We start from the raw sequence: 18,922 nt of genomic DNA, 5'->3' as shown, positions 1-18,922 counted from the left end.
ATAATATTAAAAAAAAAAAACTATATTCAAAGAAGAGATGCTTATGTGACGGATATGCTGAATTATGGTTGGCTTGTCCTCTAATGTATGGTCATGTAATCCATAAAGAACCTATTGCCCTAGTAGTATTATTAACAAAGTCAATGTTTCTTTCACATCGTCATCTCCTTTCTATCACCTGGTGAGTCCAATCGAATCACATCTCCAATCAATTATTACCAAAACGAAAATTGATCACATCTCCAAGTGGGGTTACTTATCCTTTTCTTGTTCCAAATTAGGTAGAATGGCTTGGACCAACAAGATTGATCAGCTATTCAGCTGTTGCCTACTTCTGGCAATGGATAGCATCAAGTATACAGGCACAATTAGTTGTCCAATCCAAACATTTGGTCAAAGGTTATCATCATTTCAAAAAAAATCCCCATGCCCACCATTTGGATAACAGCAGTGCTCTCCATTCATACAACGGTTCATGCTGTTGCGTTCAGAAAATAATGCAGAGGGGAGGGTTTATTTATTTATTTTTATTTTTTTTTATGATTTGAAAATGTGTTTTGATGTAACATAAATGATAAATGTGATATAAGTGTTTTTTTTTATGTGGTCCATATTTGACAAAATATTTTATAGAGTCTACCTACTTATTTTGAGAAACTTCAACACATTAAAATCTTTCTTTGTATAATTTTTTTGAGTGATGATATTACACACGCCAGTGTGAGTGCACAGTGCCTCACGCTGGTGTGAACAGTAACAAAAAAATATTAAAAAAATGTTGAAACTGTAATTTTTGGTTACTGTTCACACCAGCGTGAGGCACTATGCACTTACACTGGCGTGCGTAATATCACCACTTTTTTTATTTTTTGTGGCCATGCGATTGTTTCAACCAAATTAGGTTGGTGACATGGCCTTCCCAACTCCTCTCTAGTTCAACCAAATCTTGGGGTGATATGGTTTTCTCAACCAAAGAAATTAATCATCTCTAGTTCAAATGAGTTGGAGAGGAGTCGATTCCCTTAAAAGAAGGGGATAATTTTGCCCCTCATTTTAAAGGAACCAACTCTTATTTAATTCAATTAAACTGAAAAATATTTAATTTTTTCCAATCAAGACCAAGGTGGTGTGCAGCCACCACAGCCATTGTGGGTGGTCTAATATTTTTTAAAAATAAAAATTAGTTAAGACTTCTGTAAAATGCAACACTTGTTTTATTCAAAATATTCCAATAATAACAAGGGAATAATATAAATTTATTAAAAAAAATAAAAGTTTTGTATTTTGTGTTTGAGTTTTTTTGTTAGTGTTTTAGTTTTTGGGAAAAAAAAAATAATAATAATAAAAAAGGATAAAAAGACAAAATTTGAACGGATATAGCCGACTCTGCATCCATTGTTTGTTTGTGTTTTCTTTTCACGTCAGAGTGATATCAAATTCGTTGACCTTTTTGAGAGCACGAATGATGATTGTTTGAAATTGAACCCAACCTATGAATATCAATCCCCCATTAAATTAACCAAAAAAAGACCAAGTCCAACATAAAGTTTCATGCCTTTTAAAGTACATGGAAATATCATTTGAGAGCCCTATTCACATGATGAACCTGCAACGCTAGTGGGGTTGTTGGTACCCCCCTGATTTTTCTATCTTTCAATGATGAATCCTTTATAACCCAAAAGAAGTAAGATTTAACAACATATTACTTTACTTTAGATGGTAAGTTGGGGACACTAACGTGGACATTTTAAAAAATAAATAATGATTAGTGTTAATATTTTATCTATATTTTTTTTCATTTTATCTTACAAATTAACTATTAGATTTGTAGATTTGTCGATGGAAGACCCTACAAATTTTAATGGTTGATCTGTTAAATTTGTAGAAGAATATTAGTTAAATGTGGAGAACTTATTGACTCCTGACATTTTATTTTTTTTAGAAATGCATACTTCACCTAACCTTTTGGCTAAAGCTCAAGTGTAATGTATAATTAATGCTTTCCTGACTAAACAAAATGGCAATACATTGCAAAAACTTTAGTGGTAGGACATCCAATGATTGCTCGTCATTTTAGTATCCTAATCCGCATCTCAAATTATATATAAGTTGAAAGGTATAGAAAGAGTGAATAAGATCTATTAAGTATAGTTTAAGTGTCTCAAGTGAGTATTTTAACCCCTTAATGCGGTTTAGATTCTATTTGTCAAATGGGTGGTTTAAGTTCTTTATTTTCTTCTTACGGGATATAGGACGATATTGGTAGTTTTTTTTTTCTTTTTTCTTTTTTTTTAAGGGAAAACAACACTTTTTTCACATAAATTTTGTAGGGTTCAAGGGCTTGAATTGGGTAGAGCCCAATGTACCATACGGCTAACAGTAAACTTGGCATGATCCTCGTAACTATTACACTGGCCGAATAAGAGGTTAACCACAAGGAATTACAACTCTTCCCTTAACATTTTTGATATTCTCATAAGAGGGTATGCAACCAACAATAGAAATGGGGCACATAATAGGGCTCTCATTATGTTCTACAAGTCGATACAACTACTACTAGGTTGTAGAGGTAGGAAAATAATGCAATGAGAGGTAAACGTCCGAGATAAGGAATAATCACCCAATTGTTAATTTTTCTTAGAATCTTTATCTTCTCCAAAAAAAACCTATTGGCTTAAGCATTAGACAGATCCCATGCTTGCTCACCCGACAAAGATCTTTGTGCTTACCTTCTTCTCTACTTTGTATATTTTCTTGGTTAGTTAGTTTGACGCGATCAACACATTTTATTACAACTATCGATTTAAAATAACGACCCATAAAGTGACACGTTAGTGATCCTCTTTGAAGCCACGCCGTCGCCAACAATTTGTGCACATCTCCATTCAACTACAATCCTTAAAAAAAACCATGTGCTTTGTTTAGATTTTCACCTCAATCCCCAAAAATTGCGTGCTCTATCCCCTCATTTTTCAGTCTTGGCATGAGCAAACCCTTCTTATCACTTATTCTCCTCTCTTTGGATCTCCACCTCTCTCACAATCCCTAGTATCATTAACCATAACAAAACATAAAATATTTGGCTCTTATTGCTCGTCGATCCCGCTCAATGGCTCATCGCCTCTAGGGTCCATTGTCTCTTCTTCCGCAAGCTTAAAAAGTAAAATTCTTAACAAAACTAGCCGTTCATCTTTATATAAAACAGAATACTTATTTTATTTTTTTTACTAATATTCCTATAACTTAAATTAAAAAAGCTGACCTTAATACAATAGTAAATAGTTGGTGAATAAGATAATTCCATATTTGTAAAAGTAACCTTACGCAAGTGCAAATCCAAGACCAAGAGGCAAGAGGGCTTTTATTTTATAAAATAGATATTTTTATTGTTTGGTCAGATATAGTACGATTAATCAACGTGTCAATTTGTCCTGTAGAGGTCTATCACTTTAAGAAAGAGCTCTTTAGTCGACACGTGTCAGAATCACACGCAAAACCGCAGCCAAAAAGGTGAAAAAAGGTTGTTACCTTTTGAGTAAAACGATGTAATTGTCCTTTGATGCAATAGCGGTGAAACTGACCTTTCAAAAAACTACACGGACTCACGTGTCACGTCAAGTCAAAAGGAAAGTAAAAGCTAATGAAACAATTGCATAAACTAAATTTTTGTCGCTTTTGTTTTTCAATAAAATTGTTGGGAAAAATGTAAATTCAGCTATGGTGGTTTGCTTGATTTGCAATTAACTCATTGTAGTATCAAAAGTCAAATAGTTAAATTTTGTTTATTGACTTAACAGATTCTAATAGCGTAAAACATTAGAGTCAACATAATTGTGATACTTGTATTATTAAAGTCAGTGTCATACTAAGAGAATTTGTTAAATTAGTTAATGGAATTTGATTGTAGAGACTAAATTATATTTTTGACATACCTCAAGGACCTTTAAGTTCATTTTGATACCATAGAGAGTTAATTCTAAATCAGGTAAACCACAAAGACTAATTTTGTATTTTTCCCAAAATTGTTTGAGCAACTTATGTGGATAACAAAACATTCGTGTATACAACAATTTTGATTTTGGGCATGTTTGAGATTACATTTAAGAAGTTTAAAAGTGCTTTTAATACTTAAAAAGTTTATTTGAAAAAAAAAAAGTTTATACTTAAAAAAATTAAAAGCCATTTTAATGGTCCAAAAAGCCTAAAAATGACAAAAACGCACTTTTGACAAAAAATTAACAATGAAGCTTTTGCCCAAAAGCTCTTTTTGAATTAAAATTTATATTTTTCAAACACAATTCCAAACAGACTCTTATTTATTTATTTTTTATTATTATTATTTTTTATTTTTTATCGCGGGTTATATTAGACCTTAGTGTCTCATTTATAAGGGTGATCATGCGGTTAACGGTTAGTAGCTAAAACCATAACCGCTTAAACGGTTAGTACATTTTACTAACCACTTCCGCTAATTGTCGGCTAACCCTTTTTTTTTTAGCTTTGTTTGAGCTTTCTTTTTGGCCCGAATTTGAGAATTATGTTTTTTCCTACTTTTCTTTTTTTTTTTTTTTTTTTTTGCCTTTTGGTCCAATTTTCAGTGTTGAACTTATTTGGCCTTTTTTGGCCTTTTATGTGCATTTTTGGCATCAAAATATGCACTATTTAATAAGCATATAGGTTGCAAACTTGCAATGTACCACTTGCTCCAAAATGAGCCCATATATAAAAATAAAAAATAAAAAATGTAAATGGTATGTACCCAAAAAAACCCAAATGCTATCAACATCCAAAAAAAAATTATGAAAATCATCAGGATTATCAAATTCATAACCCAAAGTAATACAAATATGAAAATCAAGGAAAACCCAGTTATTAAAAAGCCTTAAAGTAGATATCCCAAACAAGAAACACAAATATAAACATATTCAACTATACTTTCATCACCATTTGGTCTTTTATATATATATATTAAAAAACGGTTAGCGATTTTTACTAACCACTTTTAAAAGCGGTTAGTAGTTAAAACAGTTAATAAAAACCACATGAAGACTCTTAGTCATTTCAATGATTTCATTGTGATTATAATTGCCTTTTAATTTTTAATATGTGCATATATAAAATAAAACGTTTTAATTCTATATTTTATATGATGCGTACGAAATGAGTTTTTTGTCTTATTTGTTTCTCAGTAAAAATTTTCTTGACAAATGTTTTTCTTTTGGACGGTTTAAAATTTTGATTAAACTCGAAACATTTTTTTGTTGACAAGACAAAAAGGCTAATGGGGTTTGTAAAACATTTTATGCCCCCTTCTTCTTTCTTTCTTTCTCGAGTTGATGGAGATCTTCATCGCCAACAATCACCATCTCACGCTCTCTTCTTTTTGCCTTATGCAATTGGCGATTACCATCGCCTTTGCCTAGTAATAGCAGTTGGCCCCAGTCCCTATTAACCATGGGAGACTATCACCAATTCACTGTCGCGTTGTCGCCGACTTATCACCTTTCTCTTCTCTCTCTTATCTTTTTCATTGTAAGAAATTGACTTCTCAATTTGTTTTATGTATAATTTTGTGGGTTTGGATTTAGAATTGTGTCTACTGAGTTTTTTTGAATTGGTTCTTCTAGGGGGGTGACAATAGTGGTGTTTTTAGAGTATTTTCAAGTTCCAATTAAACACTGGAAAAATGTTTTAGTCCCAAATGTTAGAGTGGTTAGCGAATAATTCTACAAGTCTTTCTTGTATCCCTCTTGAATCCCTTCAAGAATAATTTGACTATTAAAATTAACATTTAGTCAAAATCTAATAATGATCAATCACATGCTCAATGGTAATTTTAATAAACACATCATTCTTTGAGTGATTCAAGAGGGACTTATAGCATTACTTACGGTTAGCTCTACACCATTGACCATAAGTAATACGAGAAAAACATTTTCCATTTCTATATTGAGTAATGATTTCTGATGGTAAAACATCTAATTTTGTCATCTTCTCTCCTTAATTTATGTTTTCACCATTTTTAAATTAAAGAAAAAGGAATTTATCTCAAAAATTATAAATTTCTCGAAATTACATGAATTCAATTTTTAATTATGAGAATGAGTAAAATCTTTTAATTCTACTAAATAATTCCTAAGCTTAAATCTAAAGATCCATTGCTAAAAATTTAGAAATACTACCCATTTTCATAGCTTAAAATATCAAATTTAGTGTCGTCGATACTTCAAATCTCATCACCTAAGGTGAATAAAATAAAAATAAAAGAAAATGACTCAATTGACCATGTGAGCAACACCTTTGGGTTTGGTCACGGCCTCCCAACTCCCTCCTATTGTAGGTGAGCCGTGGATACCACAACTTTTACCGCATTTCATAAAAGTGGCCGACGACCATTGCCTATGTAAGAAGGTGGGTCAAGGACGTCACAACCTCCATCCTGAAAGATGTGGCCTACAAGTTTTTTTTTTTTTGTTGACATGTTTGCACAAGAGGGGGAGGAGAGATTCAAACTAGTGACCTCCGCTTTAGAAGGCATGATCCCCAATCGATTGAGCTACCCCTTAGACATGTGGCTTACAAGTTACAACCATCACTTGTTTTTTGTATTTGGATTTTCTATGTATGTAATTATATTTTTAAAATGGCTCCATTAAACAAAATATATGCACAAAATAGATATAATGATCTATTTGGAACAAAATAATAAAATTTAAAACACCATAACAATACGATAATATCCTAAAATAAAGAGATTAACAGAGTAATTTTAACTTTGAGAATGCAATATAGACCATATTATTTTTTTTTTTGAAAAATGCTATATACTATTTTATCCGACAAACTTGATGCGATACTTCAAACCAATTCTTAGACTAATAATTGTTAAATATATATTTAAAAAATTAAATGATTGTTTTAGAGTGTCGTATCAATATTCTTAAACAATTTGAGGATTAAAATATAGTATCTTTCATTATTCTAATTATTTCCTTTCCCAACGAAAAAAAAAAAAAAAAACCTGAAAAGAGGAAAAACTTTCAGTTTCAACCACTGCCACCAAATTGACCAATCAATCATAATCAAAAGCCATCACCGTGAATATAATGAAAATAATTTAGGCTTTGACAAAGATTTTTTTTTTTGTTGTGTGTGTCGGGTGGTGTTTGCTAAAGGAGTGGACAAGACAAAAAAAAATATATATATATATTTCACATTATTCTTCTCAAAATTAACATTAATATTATTATTTTTTATATTATATTAATCATTTTTATTACTATTTAAATAAAAATTATTATAAAATAAATTATTTCATTTTTTATACAAAATATTCTTATTTATTTATTTTTTTCACAGCATTTAAGTCTGATACGTTTCAGTCCACTTCATTTTTTAAGGCATGGTGTGTTTGGCAAAGGAGTTGGCCGGATCAAACCTAAAAACTCAAAAAATTCATTTCAAAATCAATTTAAATATTCTTACTTTTTACACTACATCAATTATTTTTTATTATTATTCAAATAAAAAAATTACTACAATTTTTATTTTCTTCACTTTTTTACTTTGTTTTCTCACATTAATCAACTCTATTATAATTTTGGCCTGCTTCTTTTTTCAAGTCCTTTTCCAAAGAAGGTCGCACCCGGGACCAAAACTTAAACCATTTATGATCCTATCCTTATCTAATCCCCCAATGAACCAAAGCGGTTCGAGAAGTCCAGAATGCCCCTCCGTTCCTCGATGTGCAGCACTCCCCAACTCTCTCGGCGCACGTTAGCCTCGACCAGAGCGATGCACAGAGCCTTTAGGAAAGAGAAAGAGAGAGGCAATTTCACCATCGCGGGAAAAGGATCAAAGATCCGGTGGGCCCGCGCGCACTTTAGCATTTCCTTTTTAATTAATTTTAATCGATATTATTGTCTGTCATATTTATTTTAATTTTCGGAGGCATTGTCCCTAGCTGAATCTATATATACAGAGCTCTATAAATATAGCATTGCATCAGAGAGAGAGAGAGAGAGCGATAGAGAGAAGCTTCGGATTCATTGAATTAGTTTGGTAAGTTGTATTTTATTTTATTATTATTAATAGTTATTTATTGTTTGGTTGCTGGGAAAATTTGTGGAAAAGAAAAAAAAAAAAGGAAGAGAAAAATGAAAATGTTGGAATCGTTCTTTGCGTTCGAAGTACGAGAAACTCAGCGCTTCCAAACTTAATATTTTTCTTTGGTACTCCGTTTTTTGGTAGCGGAGAAAATCTAAGGAAAAAAAGGCTTTTTTTTTTTTTTTTTGTTAGTTGAGTTTTGTTTTAAGGTATAGAGGAACTCAGCAACCAAGCTAAATCATTGCATTGCAGCGACCTGAGGATGATTTCTTTAAAGATTTGTTTGACTTTTTCCTCATTGAAGTTTTCCCTACATTTTCTCAGGAACCAAACAGGCTAATAGCATGTAAATTTGTGGGTAAAGCTTGAGATCTTTTTCTGAAATGCTTGATGAGCGCTGCGTAGTGGCTCTGCTGTACAAGAAATGACCTTTATTCTCATTATTACATGTTTTGTGCCGTTTCAGTGTTATTTGCTAATGAAGGTGTTAATAAATAACTGCTTACTGTTTTAATTTATTGTCGGCTGTAGTTGACTGTGATGTTAATTTTTTTCTTCTGTATTGCTTTATTTAGTTTAAAACTTTGTGGGTTAGTTCAAGTCCAATTTGTTGTTGTACTTTCTAGCCTAAAATTGGAAAATAAGTTCCAACCTTGTTTGGTTCCCGAGAAAATGGAGGACAAAAGTAAAGTGTGAATGCTTGTATATATTTTGGCAATAGTAAGAAAGGATAAATTTGCTATATATTAAATATGTTTGTATGCATGTGTTTGTGGTATATAAAGAAAATCTAAGGGTCCAATGTTTTTGTTGTTCGTTGTTGTTGTTGTAGTGTATTTCTTTTAGTAAGACAAGTAGGGTTCACTCCAACCACTTGGTCTTTATTTGAGATTAAGGGCGTGCCAATTTATTGAACAATTTTATCCTAATAGATGGCTGTAAGTCAATATCCTTTCACAGTTATAACTGTTAAATCAAACCACTCCATAACACAACTATGGTTATTGTAGAGCAATCAAGACACGTCCATTGTTGGTTTAGTTTTAGTGATAGGGGGAGTTGAAAGATATTTAAGAGTAGAGAATTGAGACAGAATAACGAACCTAGCAATAGCATTGCTCACCTGTCTAACATATGGATATTTTGCTGTAAGCCATAACTTAGATGATTTGTACTGGACTAAAGTTACCATGAATTAAGTACCTTTAATTTTACTTCTGGAATAAAACTCAAATGACAACTTTCTCCGCATTAATCCTGTTTAGCCAGGTTCTGGAGCTATCTGCATACAGATTCCTGTTTTACTTACCTCAGATCTGAATGTCTTCCACTTTATTGTACAAGCAACTTATTTTTTCTATTGGAACGTTTCTTTTATTTCTCAATTGATAGTATTTGAACTGTGTTCCTAGTCTTTGAAGATTGAGTTTTTAGATAGACCGGATTTGTTTACTTTCTGTAGAGTGATCTAGGGGCAGTAAGTTGTTGGTCGCAGTTGCTGTATTAAACTTATGGCAGCTAAGTAATCAAGTAATTAATATGGATCCTTCATTTTATGTGTTAGTTTGTTACCCTCAAATTAACTTTTCATTCTGTTTCTAGGGCCACTACTGATTTTTCTGGCATGGGTTTGGAGGAAAGAGTTGCAGACCTACACAACAAAAAAGACAAAACTGACCAAACAGGGACTATATGCGTGCATGCTTTTTCGGATCTATCCTACATTTCTCCAGTGGTATTCTTATACCTCCTGAAAGAATGTTATATTCATGGTATGCTTTTTCTCCCAATCGCAAATCATATTTGATAGCTTATCTCCTTTTATCCTATTCTTTTTCAAATGTTGGAATGGAAGTACTTGCATTGAGCTTCTCACCTTAACTGCCCATTTGGATGGGCAGAACTGGAGGGCATAAAAATGGAAAGGGGTGGCTACCATTACCTTTTTTTGGGAGATATTTGTAAAGGAAATGAAAGGAATAGAATGGAGTTCATTCTCTACTACGCCTTCCGTCTGAAGGTGGGCGGAATGCCTGATTCCCTTTATTAAATGATGTGAAAATTTTCATTTTTCCTCCTTTCTTAAAAGACACAAATAAAAGAGAGGTGTCTAATAGTGGAATCACCGTTTTTTTTTTTTTTCTTTACATCCCTTCCTTTATAAACTCCCAAACACACCGGAAGGCAAAGACCCCAATCTATTCTTTTATTTTGTTCCATTCTATCTTAATTCATTTTTTCATTTCCATTCCCTTCCTTTATGAATTCCAAACATGCTGAGCAACGGTTCTCAAGCTATTGTCGTGTGTACTGCAAGATAGCCAGTTACTCATTGTTTGATCATTGCCAAATTTCATCCTACTTGGATACTAATTGTCTCATAAAGTTGTTGATGGAATTGTGTTAATATTTTGCTCCAGTATTTATGCTGCAAGCTATATTACGGAAGTGAGGTGCAGTCAGATGCTTAGTCTTGTTATCAGACCTAATTTTAATTATATGGTAGACCTGGCTCACTAGAGGCTGAATTTTAACAACTCACTTCAGTATTCTCCAGATATTGCTGGGTTTCCCTTTATTTCTTGGAAAATTACCTTTATATTGCTAATTAATCTTGACATTCATTTTTGGGATCTTACTTAGCTAGCCTTTTATTGCTTCTACTTTGATGACTTTTTTCTAGTTTACTTTGTTAGTACTTATTTTTCATTCTTCCTATTGCATTTTTGTTTCTCATTGAATGCATTTGTAGGAACATGCAAGGCAACTAAGAAGTTCCAAGCTCTTCAACAACAAGTTTATCAAGTACTACATAATGATCCCCAACCTGGGCCAGCTACATTTGTTATTCAATGTCTATATGTCCTGCCTATATTTGGATTATATTGTGAAGGGTTCAGTCATCTAATAGTATCTGCTCTACGTCGTTACCTAAAATTAGCAACCAACCCAGTAGACTCCCTTGAAGCAAAAGCCCTAGCTGCTCGGTTATTTATTGATATTGTTGGGGGCTTTGTCAACTATGATGAGAGAATTGTCGTGAAGATACTTGAAGCTTTTGATGTCAAATTGACTGACATTGAGAAAGTCATGTGCCAAGTAGAGAAAAACAATGATTGTTGTCACGATGTAGCAAAAACATTTGTTGAGAAGTACATTTTTGAATCGATAGAATCCCAGTCGTACATGACAGCGGTCTCTCTATTAGAGCAATTTTCCATACGCCAGTCTGGGCAGTCTTTTCTCGTTAGTATGATACAGAACAAAGATTTCAAAGCAGCAGAAAAGTGGGCAACATTTATGGGGAAGCAAATGTTATGTGTACTTGTTCAGGAGTACATTGATAGGAACATGCTAAAGCATGCTTATGATATTATAAAGAAAAACAATCTGCGCGAGGAATTTCCAGATGTATATCATAAGTGTAAAGAAAGGTATATTTCAACTCTCTGTGTTGGTAAATTTCTGTTTGTAGGTTTTTGATGCCTTTAGTCCCACCCTTCCCCTAGAATATGAACATTAAGAATATTACATCAACGTTGCAGCTCACTAAAGAAGCTAGCAGAAAAAGGATGTTGGGAAGTTGCAGAGGCTAAGACAAACAGTGATAGACAACTTCTTGAATATTTGGTCAGTAGCTTTTGACATGAGTAACGATCACAGTTATACACCTATATTACATACTTCTAGCTGAGAACTGTGTCAAAACTTTACCTGGACCAAAGATGATGAGATTTATGAAAGTTGTAGAATTATTAGTTTGGAGCAATTGTTTCATTTTTTCTTTTTGAAATGTTCCATTTTTTGGGTTATTTTCTTAGTATTTATGTATAAAGTAATTCTATTATGTTTTAAAGGTTTATTTGGCAATGGAAGCTGGTTACACAGAGAAGGTCGATGAACTGTGTGATCGATACACCCTTAAAGGTTTTCTGGATGTCAAAGGTATGCTGTATATATTCTATTTTCCCTAGTCATTACTGCCTTATGCTTGGGCTGGCTGCAAGTTCATTTGTGCCATCAACATTGAATGGAGATTAGCCTCTCTTAGATCCGTCACAACTATTTCTTCACACTTTGCCTCAGCCAATGATGCAGCTCTTGACCTTCTTGTTGTTTCTCACTGCTACAACTTTATACTTCTTCCTAGCATTGGTGCATTAACTGGTTTTTATGCACCTGAATGCACCACATAAGTTTTTCTCCTCTTGTCTGTAGTTATGTAACACTTTTCATACACAAACGCTTGACACTTGCACAAATTCAAGCTAGGATACATCTTCTCCCCATTTGGCTTTCTATTGAGAAAAATCCTTGTGGTTTTGCATCTCCATATTACTTTGAACCATAGATCCTTGAATGATCAAAACTGCTCTCTTCCTACCCCTACAATCAAATAAAAGACAAACACAAGCTGGCTCAAAGCTCCAGTTGACCTTTCAGTTATATGTTTTTAACCTTACAAATTTATTCTTGAATACATGCCTCTATCCTTACATATTTATAAATTCTTACATATTTTTGTTATCATCGAGTGTCTTGAACCTTTCATTATTGACTCACTCAAAAAAGTCTTCCTTATCATTCTTTCTGGAGAGGCCTAATATTCTTCTGTTCTAGCAAAAGCTCTTATCCATCTAAACATATTTATCTTGAATTCTCCACTTACTCTAATAAATATTTCATCCTTAATTCTCAGCGTAATGCTCCTTATCATATAGCTAGTATTTTGTTGCTTTGTAGCAATGATAGGCATCGTATAAATATAGCACTCAATGGCCATTTATATTTTATAAAGGTACTTGTTTTACTTGATGTTCAATCATTTGACTTCTGAAATATAAGTTGTAAATACAAATGGTGTATGTTGATTTTTTTGATTGTGGACTTTAGACAAACAGACCCTTATATATTACTGTTTGACATGTAATAGTGCCTGAGGCAAGTCTTCTGCAGAGTCGCTATCTGCATCTTAATGAATTGGTTGTAGAAGACATCATTTGGGTTGATGAAGTTGATGGCTTGCAAAATGCAACATGCCATATTGAGGGATGTAAAGTTGTGGGTTTCGATTGTGAATGGAAGCCCAATTATGAAAAAGGCAGCAAACCAAACAAGGTAATCAGATTGATCTTTACCAATTTTATGATAGTTCTTTATCTCTCTCTCTATCTCTCTCTCTCTGGGTTTCTATACTAGATCTGTGATAGATATATGTTTTCATTTTACTATTCTATTAGACAAAAGAAAAAGGGGCATGATCGAAAAATCATTGAATTGCTATATTGCAAGTATGTTCACAGATACCAATGCTATTACCTGTAGTATTAGATGCATTTACAGGTTGTCATATTAGTTTTGGACCTTGAATTTTAATTGTTCCTTTTTTTTTTTTTTTCTTAAACTATAACAAATTATTTTAGCTCTTTCTGTATCTTAGAAATGTATATTGGTTTCTATGTAAGTTAGTGACTTATGGTGGAGGACCGCTTTTTCTTTAGTTTGAGTCTTGCTTTGAATTTTTGTTACTTCTCCAATATACTCTGATATTGAGCAGAAACCCAGTTTAATTATATTATCTCTTCCAAATGAATAACGGTCAGTTTTGGAATCAAATGTAACAGAAGGCGGAAGCCAGAAACTCAATGATAATTCTTTCTATTAGTGCAATAGCAGTGGAGTTGGAAATCTGTTAGTATTGACGTTTAGCTCCTGGGATAAAATGGGTTTGATGTGATAATTGAAACTGTATTAGGGTTGGCTAGCTTATTGCTTTAGGTTCATGGTTAGAATGCGTTTTTTTTTTTTTTTATGTCGGGGAATCTCTCCAAGGCGGGGCCCTTTAGACTCACCACTGCAGAGTAAACTCCGGTCCCGTGCACCGCACCCTCGAAAGTTTCCCTACACGAAACTGGTTAAGTTGCTAGCTTTTCACCAGGGGGTGTGGCCCCAAGGTTCATGGTTAGAAAACTATTAAAAAATGATGAATAAAAAAGAGTAATTTTGATGTGAAGTTCTTAGGAATTATGATATTTGGATAATAATGCCTTCTCTGTTAATTCTGCATTTTTTTGGTTCCTTTTGTTAATAAAAATGACTTTGTTCCATGTTTCAGGTTTCTATCATGCAGATTGCTTCTGAAAAGATGGTTTTCATCCTTGATCTGATAAAATTATTTGAAGATGTGCCTGATGTTTTAGACAACTGTCTGACCCGAATTTTGCAGTCCCCTAGAATTCTAAAACTTGGTATGAGAAACCTATATGCATAAGTTTGGGTAGAATTTTGAAGCCTTGTAAAAATGTATATCTTCGAAAGGAATCCATCTATGACTTCTTAAACCTTTTATTAAAGAATGACCTTTATGCAGGGAGAAGGAAGTCCTTAACTGCGTGATTGAACAAATTTTCTTCCATCTGTTGTGGGTTGAGGACTCCTCACGCCCCTTCTCCAAACTCGATTTGCATTGTTCACAGAGAACCTCATATGGTTTAAAAAATAGTACTCTTTCTGCAGGGGCAGAAGGAAATCCTTGTATTACCTGTGATGTTCTACATTTTTTTTCTATTGACTGTGTAGAGAATGGTTAGTTGATCGGTGTTTCTTTCAGATGTGGGTCTAGGCCGCATTATGTTTGTAATATTTATGGCGTGGTTGGAAATTTCATCCCTACTAGCATATCTTGGGCTTGTTTTGTCAACATTTACGTGAACATGGCTACTTTGTGATCTGTGTACCTTGTAGGCTATAACTTTCAATGTGACATAAAGCAACTGAAGCATTCATACGGGGAGTTGGAATGTTTCAAGCAGTATGAAATGTTACTGGACGTCCAGAATGTGTTCAAAGAACCACGAGGTGGTCTGTCTGGGCTTGCAAAGGTAAGTTAAGGATGAATTGTTTTATATCCTGCAATTTCTTGTATACTGTATGTTATCCATACTGCTGTTCTCTTATGAGACTCTCTCTCTCTCTCTTGATTTGCTGCTGGCATTACATTCAAGTAAGTATGTAATCATTAGACTTAATTGCTTGGTGAATATTACTATCTTTTAGAAAATATTGGGAGCTGGTTTGAACAAGACAAGACGGAATAGCAACTGGGAGCAACGACCTTTGACCCAGAATCAGGTAAATGCATTCTATTTTCTTCATTACACATTAACTTCCTACAACTTCATGAGGAAAATTGTTAAGAAAAATTTGTACAAAAGCCGACTCCAATTGAGGAAAGCTAAGAGCTCTCATTTCCCATCCACTTTCAATCATCATATATGCATGCCTCTTACGTCTTAATTTTGAGATTGCCATATGATACATTCAACTTGAGATGATTTTTCTAGTGAAGTTAAGGATCTGGTATCTCTTATTGGTTCAATTACAATTGAAGTTAAAGGATCTGAATATGTTTGATCTATAAATTCACCTGAAATAACTCCATAAAGCTAAAGCAACACCTTTCGTGCAGCTAGAATATGCTGCTCTGGATGCTGCTGTACTTGTTCACATATTCCACCACGTTCGTGGTCATTCCCAACCAGCTACTGTCACCGAGGGGCAGGACAAGATTGAGTGGAAATCCCACATTGTAAGTACAGCTTACAGAACTTCTTTCAGAGGATTTATGTACGTGTGATGTCTCTGTGTTTGTGTTCAGAGCTTCTTTCACCATGTCTGTGTTGTGTTCTGTTTGTTTAAACTTTTGTATCTGTTAAACTAATGACAGGTTTCCCATATGGACAAAATCAAGAAGTCCAAAAAGGAAATCAAAAGTAAAAAGCAGTTGAAAGCAGCTCAGCCCAACAAGCACTGTCAATCAATTTAGTGCCGCGTTACATAATTTTCATCCCCATTTGGTTAGACCTTAGCCATTCTGTAAATATTCTTTGGTAGCTGAAGAAAGACACTGCCACTTAAAGCTGCTGCTGTATATATTCTGCATGTTATATAATGAGTTATAGTGCTTTCTGGAATCTATAAGCTTCTATATAACTTTGGCCTTGCTTTCTCCACTTAAGAAAACAAAAATATGGTCAACTCTGAAAGGGATGTGTCTAGCCTCGCCAATTAGGCTACTGGTGCAACAGATAACAAGTTAACTTGACTAGAATTTGGTCCCGTTAATAAATAAGTCAATTGTGAACACTCGTATAAGTTCATATAAATATGCATAATTTCATTTTTAGTATTTTAATTTTATAATCAAAACATTATAAGTAAAATCCCTAATATAATTGATATATCTTGAATTGTTGTTACTGTGAGCATTGATATTGATATATGGTCATTTGTGTGTACATATAAACTCGAGATGGATTATTTAAGTTTCATGTTAATTTACTTAATTAACTCAAATGACAATCTTAACAATAATTAATTAATATGAATTAAGAAAAAATAAACAATAATGATATTTATTTTATATAAGGAATGGATAAGTTAAATGAGCAGCTTGTAAACAAACTTGAATTTACTTGAAAAATAAATGAACTGAGATTCAACAAATTATTTAACTCGGTAATAACCGCATTCAAAATAAAATTAAACAAACAAAGCTCGAAGATTCAATAAACTCGACTCCATTCCAGCACATGTGCCATTTCTGAAATAGGTTATGACTTCTTCGTAATTACCTACCGGTTGTAGGCTAGCCATACAAGATTCCTTGTAACCAGTTTGGCCACAAACGGCGTCAGGGGTCGTCTTCTCCGGTTGGACAACAAGGGCAACGTTGTGATCCATTCCGGCAACAACGCCGATGACAACTGCTGCAATTACTATGAGAGAGAGCCCTAGTACGATCATGTTAGCCAGCAAGTCATCCGCATTATCCTCATTGACATGTGACATTCGCAAAGGACCCAGAAAAGCTTCTTGTTTCTTTCTCTCTTTTTTTTCCCCGCTAATCTTCTCGTGTGATGATCGGAGGCATTTGGAAAAGTGGGTGATTATCTAGTTTTTTTGTATCTGTCGCTAACTGTATTTGGTTGGACACAAAAACAGTTTCTCATGAATGAATGACTAATTTTAGAGTCAAAGTTTGGTATGGAATAAGTTGTTCTGTCCTATCAACACTCTTAGAGAAAGGACTGTAAATAAATCTGTCCGTTCGACAAGTTGCTCGGTTTAACTCAATCCAAACTTGAGTTTGATACTGTACAAAAGGCTCGTTACTGTAGAAACCGGTTCGATTAGTAAATGATACATACTCGACTCGCTCGAGAAAACTTAATAGAGGCTTGCGAGCTCACCTCGTTTAAAGCTCAATTAGCCCGTTTGTCCAACTCGTTAGCTTGTTCATATATCTTGTATATATATACAAATATATACTAATATATTACTAAAATATAAGTTATATAGGTTATTTAATATTTATGTGTATTAGTTAACATACTATATAGTTAGTTCATAAACTATAATATTATCTAGTTACTTAATATTTAATAGTCTAGCTCGAGCTCGAGTTGAGCCCTGCTCGGCTCAAATAGCATTCTCAATGAGCCAGTCTTGAACATACATTTGATAATTCGGCTCAAATAAACATCTTCTTAAATGAGCCAGTTTTAAAATCTTAAAGCTTTGACTCGGCTTTGCTGGATTACAGACATTTAATTACAACCTAACCTAACTCATTTAATTAAAAGAGTTAAATTCTTCACTCTAAGTCGTTCATTTTGTGTAAGATTTTTCTGTCATGTAAAAAATTACAACCCCCTAAATGTTAGGTGACAGATTCATATTCTGTCAAGACATGAGTATAAAACTATATACATTGACCATAATCTAACTAATTTAATTAAATGAATTAAACACCTTAATCTCAACTCGTAAATTTCGTATTAATTTATGATTTGCGAATTTCTTGAATATGCAAATTTTATTTTATTTATGCTGACATGGTAAGATATTGTTAAAGAATAAACTAGAATTATCAGCAATAAATTTGAACCCTAGAAAATTTTTTGTGCTGATCTCGAACACCTTCCACTCTGTCTCCCAATCTACATTCTACACCTCTCCTTCCCTTGAAAAACGGAGCAACATTCTAACAACCCGAAATTATAGAAGAAAAGGGAGGATGGGGAAAATTAAATAAAAAAGAGGCAGAGGGAGACAGAGAGAGGGATATATGGAGGAGATCCGGTACCGCTCCTATGGAGCCGGCCGGAGGCTAGAGATCGTAACGGTGAGGAACTTGAGCGAAAACAAAATGTACTTGGGTCGGTCGTACCCTTCTCCGATCAGATACCATTCTGTGAATACCAGAAAGAAGACCTCCTCCCTTGCCGTCAGGAAATGGTGGAATGATCCTGAGATGAAGCGGAGAAGGAGAGTCGCCAAATATAGGCTCTACTCCGCTGAAGGGAAGGTCAAGAGCTCTCTCAAGAAAGGGTTCCGTTGGATCAAGAGAAAGTGCATCATGATTGTGCGTCGGTTGTGATTCTCGTGAAGAGAGAGAGACAAAATTAAGCAAAATAAAGTTTCTGTATCTTCTTGTCGATGCATGAAACGTTTCGTTGTTATTATCATTTTTTTTTTTTTGCTTTTCTCCTACAGTGCTGTTCTGCCTTTGCTTTGTGTGTACAATGCATTCGATCTTTTCTATTTTTGTCCGGAGAGGAACCTCGGACTTTTCACACGTGTCACGAATAATAGGAAAGACTCTTATGATTTTTTTTTTTTTTAATTTTTTTTTTTATTATTGAATAATCCTCCATTTCAATTACGATTATTGAGTAATAAGGTAAGAAAAATAGTTAAGATGCTTGTACGGCCGGAGCTCCGTTTTTTATTTGAGCTTTTCTTGTGATATCCA

At 33.7% G+C, this 18,922-nt stretch overlaps 2 protein-coding genes across 5 annotated transcripts; both read left to right on the top strand.

Moving 5' to 3' along the window:
- The first annotated feature begins 7,698 nt into the window (after positions 1-7,698).
- LOC132172583 (uncharacterized) lies at positions 7,699-16,079 on the top strand. 4 transcript variants are annotated; one of them, XM_059584105.1, is made up of 12 exons: positions 7,897-8,061; positions 8,431-8,555; positions 9,709-9,878; positions 10,859-11,540; positions 11,652-11,736; positions 11,964-12,051; positions 13,040-13,224; positions 14,222-14,354; positions 14,851-14,987; positions 15,163-15,237; positions 15,575-15,694; positions 15,833-16,079. In XM_059584105.1, coding segments are annotated over exons 2-12 (1,776 nt in total). In that variant the 5' UTR covers positions 7,897-8,061; positions 8,431-8,553; the 3' UTR covers positions 15,932-16,079. The 4 variants fall into 4 exon arrangements, with proteins under 4 accessions (XP_059440087.1, XP_059440088.1, XP_059440089.1 ...); XM_059584106.1 differs by having other exon boundaries at positions 8,431-8,590; XM_059584104.1 differs by lacking the exons at positions 7,897-8,061; positions 8,431-8,555 and adding an exon at positions 7,699-7,865.
- Positions 16,080-18,235: 2,156 nt separating this feature from the next.
- LOC132168570 (uncharacterized) lies at positions 18,236-18,547 on the top strand. Its single transcript, XM_059579567.1, has one exon. The coding sequence runs from the start codon at positions 18,236-18,238 to the stop codon at positions 18,545-18,547; it is 312 nt and encodes a 103-aa protein (XP_059435550.1).
- The last annotated feature ends 375 nt before the right edge of the window (positions 18,548-18,922 follow it).

The sequence above is a fragment of the Corylus avellana genome, chromosome ca2 (assembly GCF_901000735.1).
Source record: "Corylus avellana chromosome ca2, CavTom2PMs-1.0".
NCBI lineage: Eukaryota > Viridiplantae > Streptophyta > Magnoliopsida > Fagales > Betulaceae > Corylus > Corylus avellana.
The sequence above is the reverse complement of the archived record's forward strand: the minus strand, read 5'-3'. Positions and strand labels throughout refer to the sequence as shown.

Bases quoted from the DNA above. Each gene is read 5' to 3' on its own strand.
- LOC132172583 (XM_059584104.1), top strand. From the start codon at position 7,726: ATGCCCCTCCGTTCCTCGATGTGCAGCACTCCCCAACTCTCTCGGCGC. The intron at 11,541-11,651 runs GTATATTTCAAC...TCAACGTTGCAG, and splicing joins TATCATAAGTGTAAAGAAAG to CTCACTAAAGAAGCTAGCAG. The intron at 11,737-11,963 runs GTCAGTAGCTTT...TATGTTTTAAAG, and splicing joins GACAACTTCTTGAATATTTG to GTTTATTTGGCAATGGAAGC.
- LOC132168570 (XM_059579567.1), top strand. From the start codon at position 18,236: ATGGAGGAGATCCGGTACCGCTCCTATGGAGCCGGCCGGAGGCTAGAG.